The 15,403-nt window shown below is 49.0% G+C and overlaps 1 protein-coding gene across 1 annotated transcript in view; it reads right to left on the bottom strand.

Moving 5' to 3' along the window:
• The window catches only part of ACVR1 (activin A receptor type 1), a 40,290-nt gene that overhangs the window by 12,709 nt on the left and 12,178 nt on the right, over window positions 1–15,403 (bottom strand). Inside the window, exons 2-4 of the mRNA XM_074547740.1 lie at window positions 3,602–3,675; window positions 2,771–3,037; window positions 2,030–2,247 (exon numbers count right to left, since the gene is read on the bottom strand). Coding sequence (XP_074403841.1) covers window positions 2,030–2,247; window positions 2,771–3,037; window positions 3,602–3,653 — 537 coding nt within the window. The 5' untranslated portion in view covers window positions 3,654–3,675. The remainder of the gene's footprint in view (window positions 1–2,029; window positions 2,248–2,770; window positions 3,038–3,601; window positions 3,676–15,403) is intronic.

The raw sequence follows: 15,403 nt of genomic DNA, 5'->3' as shown, positions 1-15,403 counted from the left end.
AATACCTATTCAAGCTTGGTGCAGGATTTAAAACCAAAACCAGTTTTCAAATAAACGAGGTGAAGGGACTTTCCAGAATCACCTACACAAGATTTGCCATTGATACTCCAGAAAAACTTCTGTAACAAATCTTTCTTAAAACCTTTATCAGTTTCTGGTATTTTTAGTGCATAGAGAGCAGACTTTGAGCTGTAAGCTTATAATAAACATGAGTGAGATCCTGATAGAATGTTAAAATCCCATTAGCCTTGTAAAATGCTAATGCCCAGCTACTTTTACAGCCAGGAGTTTTGTATTAGTTCAAAGCATTAACAACTATTGTTAGACTCTTTCTCTACAAAGGAAAATAAGTGTAATCAACTTTCTATTATTTCCAGAAAACTGCATTGCTGTGCTTGGACCAGATATCCATGAAACCTCACTTTTTCTAAGAACCTCTTAACAAGTGCTCAAGAAAAAGAATCTGGGAGTGACAGAGACTACTTTACTTTTTAACCCAACTAAGGGCTCATTTTCCTTCCTGCTTGCATCAGATGCAAAACAAAAGCAACGAAAACAAAAAACCATCCCCAAACTTATCTACAGCAACTGTAAAAACAAGATTTGAAGAGGCCAGAGCTCCTTCCACTAAGCAGCTTAGGGCTTTAAGCACTTGCTACACTGCAGAGACTAATCCTAAATGTAAACTTATCTAATGTGTGACAAAGCCAGTGACTTAAAACACAATGGAGAAGAAAAATCTGGAATTTAGGAGAGTTGCTGCTCAGAAGACGGTTTGGGCACAGGAGCTACCAATTACATTTAGTGCCTCAGCCACACTGGGAGGCAGAGCAGCAGCACTGGCTCCGAGGGCCTGACAGCTCCCAGCTCCCCCAGCTCTTCGAAACAGAATTCTGATTTTTTTTCTTTGCAGGTTTTATCAGCATTGCCAAGTAACATTAAATAACTACAAGTACAAAAGGTCTGCAAATGGCTTGAAATGATCTTGCACAGATAAGACAGAGGAGCTGGTAAAAGCTGGAAGTCAGTGCTTTAGGATCACCAGCTGCACACAGGCCTGGGCCATGGTGGATACATCAAGACTGGCTGTTTCAAACCAGTAACGTGGAATATCAGCATTTGTGGGCTCATTAAACAGAGCCAAAGGCATTACCAAAAAGAGGAAAAACAAATATTAACAGACACAGGGCACTCTACAGCCTTGCAGTGAAAGCACATTATGGTGGGACAGCACCAAAATAGAAAATGTTTTCCAGCCTCTTAATGCTGGGGGCATTTTATCTCAGCAATGCAAGGAGAATAAACCCTGCATTGCTTCAGCAACACACTCCATGTGCCCGAAGCTTTACTTGCTCTGCTCAGATAAAGGGAGGGACAGCTGCTGGGACATGTGTGCTCTGGCCTCAGGGAAGGGGGAAGGGACAGTCACCTGCAGAAAGGGAACACTTCCCGCTCATTATACTTTCCAGAGACCGCATGAACAAGAGTGTATTTTGAAAATTGAGCTTTGAGTAAGAATTACACATTTCTTACAACTCCCACTGCTCTCCATCAGCAAATGTCACTGATATCCCAGTCATCCCAGCTACCGAGATCATGGCAGTCAGGCCTGAAGGTTTTAAACATCAAAATTATCTCTATTTTCTTTCTCACCTAGCATCACATCTTTTCCAGCCCTTCAGGCTGTTGTATATCACACATGCAGCACAGTTCTTCACCTCTCCCATCACTTCAGGCCCCCCAGCAGCCAGGCACACTCTGTTTTGATGTGCTGACACTGCTTCCAGGAACGGGAACAGTACAGAGCAATTCCCCAGGTCAAAGGACCTGCACTTGCCCAATCCATCTTCTGTTAAAATTCATCAATACTACAGTTTTGGGAGCACAGGAACAGCACCACTCAAGTCCTGAGGCCAAGTGGCATCCCCAGCAGCAAATCAAGCCCTTAGTGACGTGGCCACACAGGAGGAGGAGAGGGGAGTTAGGACGTGAGGAAAACTGCCCCCCTGCACACAGGTGGGTCACTTACTGCCAGCGTGCTGTCCCCCACGTTGGAGGCAATGAGGCCCTCGATTGTGCCATACTCTGCATCCCTGGAATTGAGCCTCTCCATGTGGTTCTTCTGTATTCTCCGTATGATCAGCACAGCTACTGCAGAAAAAACTATCAACACCACCACAGGGGCCAGGATAACGATGATTAGTGTTTCCATGCTGTAACCTGCAGCTTCTCCTTGAAAGGTTTGCCCTTGGAAAAGAGGGGGGAAGGGAAAAAGCGTGAAAAGAGAGAAAAAATAATTTTGCAGATTCCCAGAGAAAGTCTTTAAGCCCATCAGCACTGACACCAACCCGACCCTGGTGCCCACCCAGCGTGGCAGAGAGGCTGTGGCACGGCCAGGTGTGAGCACACCTGCATGGAGGATGATGCACTCCCTGTGGAACAGCACAGCCCCCACTGCACTGAGCCACTCCTGGCAGGCAGTGCCTCCATCCCGACCCCAACCCCGCAGGGCAGCCCCTCGCTGCCCCAGCCACAGAGAGCAGTGCACCCATGGGTGCCAGGGGCGTGCCAGCAGGCCCAGGGTGGGGACCAGGGCACAAAGGCACCCTGTGCCTCCCTTCAGCCAGCACTGGAGCCATCCCTGTCCCAGCACAGCACAAAGGCACCCCGTGCCTCCCTTCAGCCAGCACTGGAGCCATCCCTGTCCCAGCACACATCAGATCAGCCCCCTCGTTTCTCAGCAGGCACTCCTGCAGCAGTCAGCTCTCACCTTTGGAGGAGGGCAGCTGGGCAGTGATGTTCATGTTGCACAGGTGCCCCTGGCAGCACTCCACGGCCTGGTTGGGGGACGGGGGTGTTTTGCAGGTCATTTTCCGTTGCTCATAGACCTGGAAGCAGCCCTTCTGGTAGACCTTGGCCCCGTCATTAATGCTCAGGGAAGCAAAGCAGCGCTGGCCTTGGCACCGGTCCCCGTTCCCGCAGGAGATGCCTTCACACACACACTCGTAGGGCACCATCTTGAGCTTCCGTTCATCGTCTGCAAAAGGGAAGGGCCCAGGAAAAGACATCATCCTGCTCTTCACAGCTTCAGTTAGAGCTAACGAAATCATAAGACAGTTAAAGCTGCTTAAGGGAAGTGATGTTGCTTTCAGGTGGTGCTGAAGAACCACTAAGCAGCAGCTAACGATTGTAATTCAGCTATTTCAGAGTGACAAAGATATGCCACAGCAGACACAGAGATCTCTCTCAAGTAAGTTAAAATATTAAACTGAGAAAACTAAGTGACTCCCAGAAAGCCTTTACTCGATGGTTTCCAAAGGCTGTTTGTGAAGTGGGGAGTACACATCTTTCAGGGGCTCATGTCTCAGAACATGCAAGAGATCCTGAAATGAACCATTCCTTCCTTTCCATGGCAGTGGAAATACTATTTCCTTTTTCTGAGGCAAACCTTAAACACACTGCGTGTCACAAAAGCTTCACGTGCACACAGCTGTGTAAATCAGTTACAGAGGTCACTTTCCAAAGCCAATGGCTCACTGGAGCAATCAGGGAAGAGTTACCAAGCACCACACTGGAAATTCTGACCCCACACAACACTCACCTTGCCAGCTCGGAGATGGGAACGCCATCACCATCAGTACAGGGAGAATCATAACTCCATCAACCACCCTGGAGCTGCAGAAAGGAGAGACACCAGAGTTATGTATGCTTCCACTGCTGGCTAAAAGTGCAACCACCCCAAAAGCAGTGTTTAGCCTTTCATCAGTTCCTCACACGAAACACAGCCCAACGTTGACTGGACTCCTTTTTAACTGTTTTGCTTCCTAAATAATTTCCTTCACTTATAAAATCCATGCATTTACTGCAGCGTCTTTTTAGATTCACAGAGACATCACATGCAACTACCATGTAAGTACAGAAGCTTGTAGTAGGGAAATATGAACTCTCCAGTACCAAGCAGGCATGTAATATCAATGATACATTCTTTAAACCAGTTCCTAGAAAGTTAAATTATTGTTAAACTGAGAAGGTGGTCTGTAAAACTGTATTGTCTGGGCTTGGAGGGGAAACAGAAAAGATCTCCAGCAGAAAACTCAGAATAACTTCTATTACCCAGCAAAAACCATTGCTGGATGGCAAGAAAAAGACTGAGATGTATTTAAGGAAGATGCTGCTCTGTGAAGAGCAATTTCCCAGTTTAAGTTGCCTCCCCCAGGATTTTCCTTTCGAGGGCCCAAGTCCATTTCCCTGCTGCTGAAGACAGGTGACTACACCTTGTGCAACAGCCCTGGCTGATTCCAGCATAAAGCAGAGGCACATGTTCCCTCTAAAACAGGAAATAAAGGAGTGAATTTGGCTTTGTATTTCCAATCTTTGCCATGATACTTGGTCTTCACAAGAAAATACAGACCACTCTTTACTCCACTTTCTACTGTGCAACAAGGCCTCTGAAAAGAAACCCTTCTGCAGTTTCTTAGGATTTAACCCAACAGACAGGGCAGGTGACTCAGAATGGATTGTCCGTCCTGTGCAGGTCAGCTCCTGCAGGGACTCTCTGGCCTAGTCACATGGAACAAAATGCTCCTTATGTGCAGGTATTTGTCTTCATTTTTCAGATTGAATTCTAATTGAAGCAGATGAAAATTGAAAACAAATCTGATATTGCCATTTTCCTTTCAGATCTCTTCTGTTGTGCCTTTTCAAATCATCAGCACTTCTTAAGTGCTCAGTGATGAAAGCCAAGCCATTACTTCTGTATTTATTTCCAGTAATTGATTCGTCATCAGTTAAAGTGATCAGAGATTTCTGACCCAAGCTCTTCCACAGGTCACTCAGGGCTGCAGCCCCTGGCCCAGGTAAAACCAGCATGGGTTGTTTTGCACTGGTGGGAGCTGCCCCACCTCTGACACACCTGGGGCAGCCCCCAGACCCCCACACCTCGACCCCCTCTCCAGGGCATCCTCCCATGGCCGTTCCAGCCCCTGTCCTAACACAGCGGCTGAGGGAGAGCAGCAGGGCCCTGCAGGAGCCCAGCTCTGCTCCCCAGGGAAGGAGGCTGAGCACACGGACCGGGGGCTGGCCACAGTGTGGGACTGAAGCCACGGCAAGCACACACCAGCCCAAACACCAGGAAAACTCTGCCAGCTGCATGGACTTACCTGGCGTCTTTTCAGCCAGTTTATTTGAGTTACCAAAAACAAAGAAACAAATATACACAGGTATATTTGTCCACATAAGCCCCTGCCCTGTATGTGTCAGAGGGAGGATGAGGATGGCAATCAGACCCACGCCCCCAAAGAGGCAAACAAACCACACTGGACTTTTTAACAGATTTTATGCATTTTACACCATGCATGGTTCTCCCAAGGAAAAAAGCTCAATACTTCCATTTAAACGCTACTTGTATGAAGCCGTTCATCTTGCCCAAATCCTCAAGGAACTCCTCATCTGCCTTTGCTGAGAAGAGCAGTGCACACGTGCAGCAGCCTGTAACACACCCAGCCCGTGTCCGCACACCAAGCCAAGGGCTGCACCATGTCTGGGATTTTGGCCCACGGCCCTCGGCACGGCCCAGCCACACCGGGTCAGCTGTGCTGGGACACTGGAGCAGGGAAGGAGCTGGGAGACAGGCTCTCACCTTTACAAAACACTCGTTTCCCCTCAAAAATTATTTGAAGGCATGAGTTCAAAGGTGTTGTTCTCACTGCTTAAAAGAAATTACTTTTTCAAAGCAATTTAGGGACGTACATAAGCACCAAAGTCTGGTTCTAGTGACACCAGCAAGCACACCCCTTCCAGTTACTGCTTGTTTAGACAGAAAGAAAATATACATTTTAATGTAAGGAACAAAACATTATTTAATAAAACTCCACAGAAAATTGCTGTGGATTTAAAGATCCATGAGATATCCAGTTATGATCTGGTACCTGAATTCACAAGAACTTTTTTCCTAAGGGAACAGTTGGGATTTAACCCAGATAAATCAAGAGGAATTAACAAGCAACCAGCAAAAATACACAAAAGGTGTTTTCCTTTTGCCATTTGATTTGAGCTGCAGGCCGTGCCCTAATGGAACCGCAGCACAGCAGCAAGAGCCACTAGAGGGCATCGGGAACACGGGCAGGGATCCCAGCTATGGGATGCGGGGATGCAGCCATCCCGGGGCTCGGGATGTGGGGATCCAGCCATCCTGGAGCTTGGGATGTGGGGATCCAGCCATCCTGGAGCTCGGGATGCGGGGATCCAGCCATCCCAGCTATGGGATGTGGGGATCCAGCCATGCCAGGGCTCGGGATGCGGGGATCCAGCCATCCTGGAGCTCGGGATGTGGGGATCCAGCCATCAGATGTTTGGTGAAGACACCCAATATAACACACAACTGGTTCAGGTAACAGAGTCTATAGAATCCTTATGCTCTGTAGTCATAAAGTCCCAAAGACTGCAAAACCCACCCTGAAGCCCCAATGCTTGCTCCACTTTCACAGCTAATATTGCTCTCTCCTTTCCTCCTAAGAAAACTGTGTCCTGCCAAATCATTCTTATATGGCCTTACAGCAATGTGGGCCGAAGTCCTGTACTGGGGCTGTCTGGCAGCTGCAAGAGGCCAGAGGGGAGAGAAGAACCAGGCCAGACTAGCTGAAACACCACAAGGAGCCTGCAGGCACTGGCTGCTGGGAAGTGGCCTTGAGTCCCCGGAGCCAGCACTGAGCACAGCCCACAGCCGACACTGAGCCATTAGCACAGGAACCTCAGGCTGCAGTTCATCTCCATATGACACAGACATGGGAACATGAACATGAGAGCACTCAGACTTTCCAGATGGGATCAGAAGCACCCAGATATCGCTGACAGACCCAGTGGCCCCCAGCCAAGAGCCCAAGGGCTGTACATATTTTGCATGTACCTCACCAGATTCCTATCAAAAGAAAACATCCATAATACTGGATCACACTTGTGCCATCCACAATAGCCACACACGAGCTGAATTCATCCACGGCTGTGTCTTCAGAAGGAGAAATGTGCATTTAAAGGCAGTAATTCACAGCTTGCTCCTTAATTGCATCTCACACAAAGGAGGTGCAGCCCCCAAGCAGCCCCACAAAGGCATTCCTTGGGTCAGAGACAGACAACCTTGGGCAGCCCTTTCTTATGGTCTAAACCTGGTTGCCAGAATTCAGAAGATGGAAACCAGCCACCAACTCCATTTGGTACCCACCTGCAAATGCACAAGGCACACATCCATGCTTTGCAGCTCCAAAAATGTTTTAAAGTGCCACCCAGGAAGACCAAATGCCTCAGATTCAAGTGACCACAATACAGAAAGAGTGAAGGATGGGATACTGGCTCTTCTGTACTCATGTACAAAGTAAAATCACAGCACTGCTGAGTAAGAATGAAAACACTACACGAAAGGCAGCTACACAGTGTAAAGTGTCCTGGAAGTTTCTCCCAGCCAGTAACTCTGACACATGCACAAAGAGCCAATCCCTTGGTTCTTGTAAGAAAAAGAAAAGGCAGCAAAGCATGAGTGTCATATAGAAATAAAAACAGCCTGCTCCCAGGGAACAGGGACAGACAAGAGAAAACAGCATCAAGCTGTACCAGCGGAGGTTCGGGTTGTACAATGGGGAAAATTCCTTCACAGAAAGGGTTGTCCAGCCTTGGCACAGCTGCCTGGCACTGTCCAGGGCAGTGGTGGAGTCCCCATCCCTGGAGGGATTTAGAAGATGTGCAGATGTGGCACACTGGGTTAGCGGTGGCCTTGGCACTGCTGGAAGGATGATTTGATTTCATGATGGTAGAGGGCTTTTCCAACACAAACCATTCAGAGATTCCCTGTGGGCAGCAGAAGCTCCCAGCGGCTGCAGGAGGCAGAAGGCACTTGCCCCCGTGTAAAAGCTCAGGCTGTGTGCAGGTATTGCATCAGTACAGGGCTCTTGGGCAACCCGCTGACCGACGGCTTACTCAAACAATGAAGCAAGCACAGACACTTTTAAATTGATCTGCAACCTCCCAGTGCCTTTGAAGACACATGTATCTTTCTATATCATTTATTGCTTGCAGGGTAAATAAATTCACCGGGAGGCAACTGCCAAGGATTAGCATTGCCCTGTGGAACAGCCTTCCCCTCAGCAGCATGGCTTGAAAACCCTCCTTCACCAACCCCTGGCTGTGGCTCAGTGACCATGGCACCACCAGGGCCCCTGCACAGCGAGGTGTGCCGTTCCACAAGGGCAAGGGCAGCACACAGTGAGCACGGGGGGTTCGCAGCCCGTGAGCTGCTCAGGGAATGCTCAGGTTCACTTTCACCTCACACCAACCAGGCGTGCACAGGAATCTGCTCAAGACACTCGGATGAATCACTGGGGCTTCTCCACATTTCACATACAAACAAACACGGCTCCCGTCCCCAGCGCAGCCCCGAGGAACCCGCAGGGCCTGCGGCACCCCCTGCTCTCCAAACAAACACCGCGCTGCCCCGAGCTGCGCCGCCATCTCTGCGAGGAACTCACAGCCCCGGCGAGATCACTGATTGCTAATCATTTTCAAATGCTTTTTAGTAACTGGTTAAATATTACAGAGCTTGCCTGCTCAGGGTTTCTGCAGAAAACTCCAGCCAACCAAAACAAACATTTCCAAAAACAAATCTTTGGCTTGGTTATACCAACAAAACTCCTATTTTTTCCCTTTAAAAAAAGGCTGTGTTTTTTTCCTGGTTTTCCCAGTTTTTCTTTACACGAATTTTAAAAACTCATTTCTTTACTCTGGGTTGCAGAGAAGCCTGGGTCTGATGATGTGCACCTTTAGAGACCATCTCTCGCTGGGGCACACCCTGCTGCAAGATAACGTCGGCTAGTTCCTACAAACGCATTAATTAAGCGGCATCTCCCTACAGTCTCAGTGTTTTCACACATGCAGGGACCCAGAGAAGTGCAAATGCTTTTTATTCGCAGTCCCTGACGCTATCAGGCCAATCATTCAAAGCCAAACTCCGGCTGAGGTGAAGGCGCTCCCTCGCTCCCCAGGTGACCCCTCAGCTGTGCTGATATTTCACTCCAGCGAGGACCCTCATTTGCACATCAATAATCCCAGAGAGATTTCGCAGATTTACCCTGGCTAAACCTGAACCTCCAGAGTTATTTTCACAGGGTCATCACTGCCAGAATATTCTACTTCTGCCCTTTAGCCCAAGCACCCTAGCCTGAGTACAGTTTGGGGTATTTTAACAAAAATTAGCCAAAACTTTTTTTTTTTTAAATCCATTTCATTGCATTGTCAGAATAACACAATGGTAGCATGACTCAGCAAACATATCCACTAGTTAACACAGACCCATCAAAGCTGGAAATAATACAGACATATACTTATTTTTATTTGTGTATATACATAAATCTATGAACCTGAGCAGGGCAGGGGCAGGAGAGGCACAGAGGAACACAGCACATGGCAGGGGTACCGAGGAGAGACAGGAGAGCCTGGCTTCACACCTCCAGCTCACTGCTGGGGAATTAAAGCGGCATTAGAGCAGCATTCTTCAGCAGTGATGGGCTGCTACAAAGTCGGAAAGGTTAAGGGACATGGCAAAGTCAGGTCAAACTCATACATCTCACATGGCCTTGCCCAACCTGACTGTACTCACAGATCTTCTGAAAACCATTCCGTGTATTCATACAGGGTTTTGGTTTAATTGCTGCAGAAGCCAAAAGCAGCCAGTCTCACCCCTATTTAAAGCTAAACTCCCATGGCTGACCTCACACACACACACAGAGCTGCAGATGTGAAGCACAATGAGAGCTAGAGCTCTCCTTTGGGACCAGCCTGGCTGTGGAGCCCTGCACACACCTATCAGCAGCTGGGAACAAGGCCACACTCGCCGTTCCAGGGAGCTCGTGACGCATACCCAGTGGCTATTCCCAAGGCCCCACATGTCCACACAGAGCACCAGCCACGACTGGGAATGTGACACACTGAGGACACTGAGGCAAAGCCCACCTTCACCAACTGCTGCTCAACACAGTCAGCACCCAAACATGCTTTGGGCCAACAGCCCTCCTCACCCACGGGCTGTGATGGAGGAAGGGACCATTCTGAACAGCACACAAGGCAGCTCCTGCTCACACACAGACCATTCCACTCTTTTTCAAACAACATCAAACCATTTTCCTCAGAGGAAAACTCAAGTTAAAGGAGTAAACGTACTTCCCACAAACAACCTGCTTTACAAACTGTTCCTACAAAGGGTCAAGAAGCACTAAAGCACTGTCAAAGGCATGAGGAAATAAATTTTGGATACTCTGGATAGTAACTGTCATCAATCTGTCAGCCAGATAATGCTGAAGGAAAGGACCAACAGTCAGAACAAAAAGGTTTCCGTGTCCCTACCACTCACTGCTCAGTGGAAATGGAAAGCCAGGTTGGTTAACAAGGCCAGACCTGACTTCACAGAAACCTTCAGCATTTTCACTCATCTTCTGGCCACAAGACAACTCCTCTGGGTTTCATGCTCTAAAGCTTTCCACTCAAAAAGCAGCAGCAAAACTCTACCCCAGGTTCTCACCAGCATAGCTCTAATTGTGAGTGCTCTGAAGTTAGCAGGAACACAGCTGCAGAGAGAAAGCAGAAGCTGCCATGTCTGCCTGTGAGCATGCAGTTAGGCCAGGAACCATCTGAACTTCAGCTGGACTAGACACTAAGAAAACCACAATAAAATGGACTGAGGCATCCAAAATTATTCTCAGAAAATAGGCCAGACCAGGCATGAAAACATCTGGGCTTGGCTTGAGTCATGAACCACATGAGCAAGACACCCCACCGCTGCCTGCGGGCCCGAGTGAGGAATGTGAGCAGCACAAAGGTAGGCAGAGCAGTCTCCCACACCCAGATTCCCTTTCTGCATCTTCCTCCACCGAACATGCAACAGGCCCTTTATTCTGACAGGCCTTGCCCATCCCAGTCCAGTGGCACTTCTAAGAATGGCATTTCTGGGACATCAGGTAATGCATACACCATCACAGCTGGTCAGCCAGCCAGCTCCAGGCATGTATTCCCACTTCTAAGACAAAAACAAGGCCAAAAAGGGTTAAACCATTGCAGTCCTGGTCTATGCTGGCCAACACTGAACACGTTCCAAGGACCCCTTACTCTGCTAGAGCCACACACAGCAGCTCCCCCTGCTCCCTCACACCCTGGTTCCAATAACTTACACAAACTGGTGAGGACAAGCTTATCCCAGCTGTAAGCAGCAAACAGCCAAGACCTCATCTAGCAGGAGCACTGCAGCAGCTCAGCTCCTGTGTCCCTCAGATGAGTCAGTGCCAGCATTATTCCCTTTTAGCTTTACAGCACTGAGGCAAGTGAAGTGAGCATTCTCACCAGAGCTGCTCTCTGAGGCCAGAAAGCCCCAAAGGACTCTACACCACAGTGGGAAAGACAGGGATGGGCCATTGACCAGAAACTGTCACTGCCTAGACTCAGTAATGAAACAGGGGAAAAAGCAAAGATTAAGGAGGAAGTCAGCAGAACTTCAGTGATTAATTAAAAATAATCTGCTCATACATTTTGGAAATAAGCCTGACAGGACAAACAGGTATGAAAGAGACACAGGACACAGTATCATGCATTTAATATAACAGAGAAAATGCATAGAGTATTATACATATAACCTATTATAACCTTCCTAATCCAGGAAATCCCTTTTCTGGCCACCACATGTACTCCTAACATGCACTTCAGCACTCTTGCTTCAGAGTGGATTGACCTGGGTCCCCTCACTGGAAGATGCTACCACACATGGCTCCAAACTGCCCAGCAGAGGCTGAGAACTTGACGCCCACGTTTCGGGACAGAGCACATTTGCCATACACCAGGAACAGGGCTTGCAGCGTAGTGTCCTGCAAAGAAATCCAGCAGACAGATGTCCAAAGCACTCTGCAACTGCCAATAAACAGAGCTCCGGGCAGGGCCAAGCTTCAGAAAGCCCACTGGTGCTCCAAGACAGAGGCCCAACGCAGTGAGAGCCACAGAGCCACCCGACCCCAGAAGCGCGTTTGACCAAGAGCCCCTCAGCTCTGCATCCCCCAAACCCAGGGGCAGCTGCTGAGGGCAAGCAGGATGCCAGGAGGGGTAAGCATTAACTTCTAACAGGAGAAGGGGGACGCACGCCCGAAGCAAGCCCGCTGCCCCCGCTGAAGGCAGAGCTCAGCGCCACGGCGCTGGCCCCACAGCTGGCACGGGCACTGCCAGCCCAGGACTGCTTTCCAGGGACAGCCCGGGCTCCTCAGCACTGCTCACGCCATTAATGAAGGTTTTATCTCTCCCTCTTCCTGTCAGTTCGGACCCAGACAGGCTGACTCTGTTAACATTAGAATGCTTATTTTTCCCCTATCCACTATCTCCAAGCCAAAACAACATCTGGAACTTCAGCCTGCCATACAGAGACAGATTATAAATGGAAAAGGCTACACATCAGCTTCCCAAGCTTTACACGTTTCTGCTTTTATCTGGACTTCCCACATGTACCTTCCAAACAGCTCCACAGGGAGAAGAACTGATTCCTTCACAGAGCCTCCCAAACACAATGTAAGGCCCCTTTCATTTCAGAATAACCTCAAATGATTATCAGAAAAATAACAGGAGCAAAACCGATAGGAAAGTTTAGAGTAAGAATTTACCATCTGCTCCTTGCACAAAAGAGAGGTGACATACCAGTGACCTAGGAAAGGAAATTAAACAAAGAATATTACTTTTGTGTGTTACTTGATAAAGTAATGGAAGAAAAACCTGGCGCCATTTCAGACTACACAAAGGTCCTACTTTAACAGACAGCTGTCTCCAGTGTCATTTAAGTGTGCTTTTTGCTTAGATCATGGTCAATGAATCATGAAAATCAATACAGATGGAAAACATAAAACCACGCTGCAGACAGGCTCAGCAGCGGAGCGTGTACCAACTAGCACCAGCCTCGGCTGGAGAGAGACGTGCCAAATAAACACAGACTAGTTTTTCCAACAACATTTATTTAACTCTTAGTAGTTAATTAACAGAAGTCATGACTACTGGTTATTTTCTAACCAGCCATCCCACTGCAGTTACACACGCCAGGCTCAGCACCCGAGCTCTGCTCTCCCTCTGCCCCGCGGCTGCCGGCGCTCCCGGCCTCACGCACAGCTGCCCCAGCCCGGCTCGGTGCTTGGGGACAGCAGGGCCAGGCTGAGATGCTCTCCAGAGCAGCCCAGCCCTGCTGTGCCCCTCTCCTCCGCTGGCACACAGCTCCCTGTCCCCATGATGGCCGAGATGCTCTCCAGAGCAGCCCAGCCCTGCCGTGCCCCTCTCCTCCGCCGGCACACAGCTCCCTGTCCCCATCTGCCCGCCAAGGCCAGCCGGGGTGCTGGGACAGCCCTGCCCCAAGGCCACGCTGCTGTGGTGCCTGCTAAGCAACCAACGCTCTGGGAGCAGGAATTCCCATTTCCCAGCCCCCCTGGAGCAGTTACCCCACTGCTGGTCCGGGCTGCAGGAAGCTGCCATGCTGCTGCCAATCGCAGCATTATTTTCAGCTGACAATCATGCAAAACCAATTTGAATGGCCAAAGCAGAGTGAAGTGTATGTTTTCAGGAACAAACAAAACAAGTGTCACGGGTTTCTGTGCCTAGCATCAGAGTTTTAACATAACACAGAGTGGAACCCAATTAAAATAATTCTCGTTGAACGGAATCGGCCGTGTTGCGAAGTGGAAGGACAGAGAGCCAACCTCACATTGTACCAATGCTTTGACAGTCTCATAGCAATGACCAACAGTTCAAACACACAGCTCATGCCAGCTCCAGTGAAGCAACAGCAGCATAAGCTCAAAATGGTAATTTGCTGCTGAATACAGACAGAAACTCTGTGCAACACTCAGAAATTAGTCATGTTTTAGCAGATTTTTGCTTTGCACCCAGCTGTTGCTTGTTCACAAGGCACCTACTCACATATTAGCCATTTCCCTCTGAAAAGCAGGATTAACTCACAGCAATAGTGCTCAGCAGCAGTGACACTTGGCCCGCCCAGCCGCTGTCCCCTCTCTGCGGGTCCCCAGCCTGCCCTGCAGCAGCCAGGCGCTCCAAAGGAAGCTGAGCGGTGCCAGCAAACAAGCAGATCTGAGCTGAATAAACAAATTCTCTACCAATGCTTTTAATACATTATTTTTCTGACAGTAGGCTGAAAAACATTACTAAATCATCTCCAAAACCCCCAGAACTGACTGAATAATATGAACTCACTTGACAGTATGAGCTGGTAAAAACAGAAGTCACCCCTACTGATGTGCACAGCCCTTTGGGAACATTCACCACAAACATGGACGAGACTGAGTTCCTTTGTACCAGAGCTTTCCCACTGAGGGCTGATGGCAAGGACTTCCCACGTTGTCCCTCTCACCATTTTCAGGACAGATCATCTAACAATCCCCATGGCTTTCCAGAGCAAAGATAATCACAACCTGGGCAAGCAGACTTTGAAGCTAAAGCCAGTGAGTCGCTATTGGGTGAACTTGGTTACTGGTCAGGTTTGTTTCTCATGAAGAGACATTTATGCAGTCAAACAAAATCTGCTCTGCCTAGCATTTCCCTGAACCCCAAGAGCACTGCAGCAGCATTCTCCCAATTCCCATTGCATGACCATACAGGAAACTGAACTGCAGCTACCTGCACAAGTTACACCACTGAACTACTTAACCAAGAAAAGCACTTCGATCTCGTCTCTTTTTCTGTTCCCATTCTTAACACCACGATCATTTCCACTTACTCCAAGCTCCTGAAAGTGATCATTTGGGGAAGACAAGGGTTGCTGGACACCAGTCAACACTGAGCTGCTGATACAAACACACTGCTGCAAGCAACCCTACTACTAACAACTGAGCTTTAGCCAAGAACGCTGCTAAGAGATGACTCCTCTGCTCAGAGGAGCAGCTGCTCAGAGACACCCATTTTTGGACCTGCAACTGTACATTACCTCCATGACGAGCAATAAACCCCACATGTCCCTGCAGCACTCAGTGCTCTGGGGCCCTGCCACTGTCCCACCCCACACACCCAGGGGCAGGCAGGCTCCTCTCAGCACCACGGGTAAGCCTGGATGGAGCACAAGGCAGTCTGGTCTGCAAACTGCTGGGAACACAAATTCCAAGCAGAGGCTCTGCTCCGGGGTCTGTATTTGACCAAACAACACAGCATCGGCCCACCTGCCAGCAGCGAGGAGGAGAGGGAGAGAGATGTTTGAACAGCTCTGCTGTCAGCCCTGCAAAGGCCTGAGATGTCCCTGCACCGTGACAGAGCTACCAGCAGCACCAGCTTGGAGCAGGCAGAACAAGCCACAGAAAAACCCCAAAAACACTGAGTTCCCACAGCAGGGCTACAAAGAAATCAA

This window comes from Zonotrichia albicollis, chromosome 10, assembly GCF_047830755.1.
Source record: "Zonotrichia albicollis isolate bZonAlb1 chromosome 10, bZonAlb1.hap1, whole genome shotgun sequence".
Lineage (NCBI taxonomy): Eukaryota > Metazoa > Chordata > Aves > Passeriformes > Passerellidae > Zonotrichia > Zonotrichia albicollis.
Note: the sequence above shows the minus strand (reverse complement) of the source record. Positions and strands in the feature narration are given on the sequence as shown.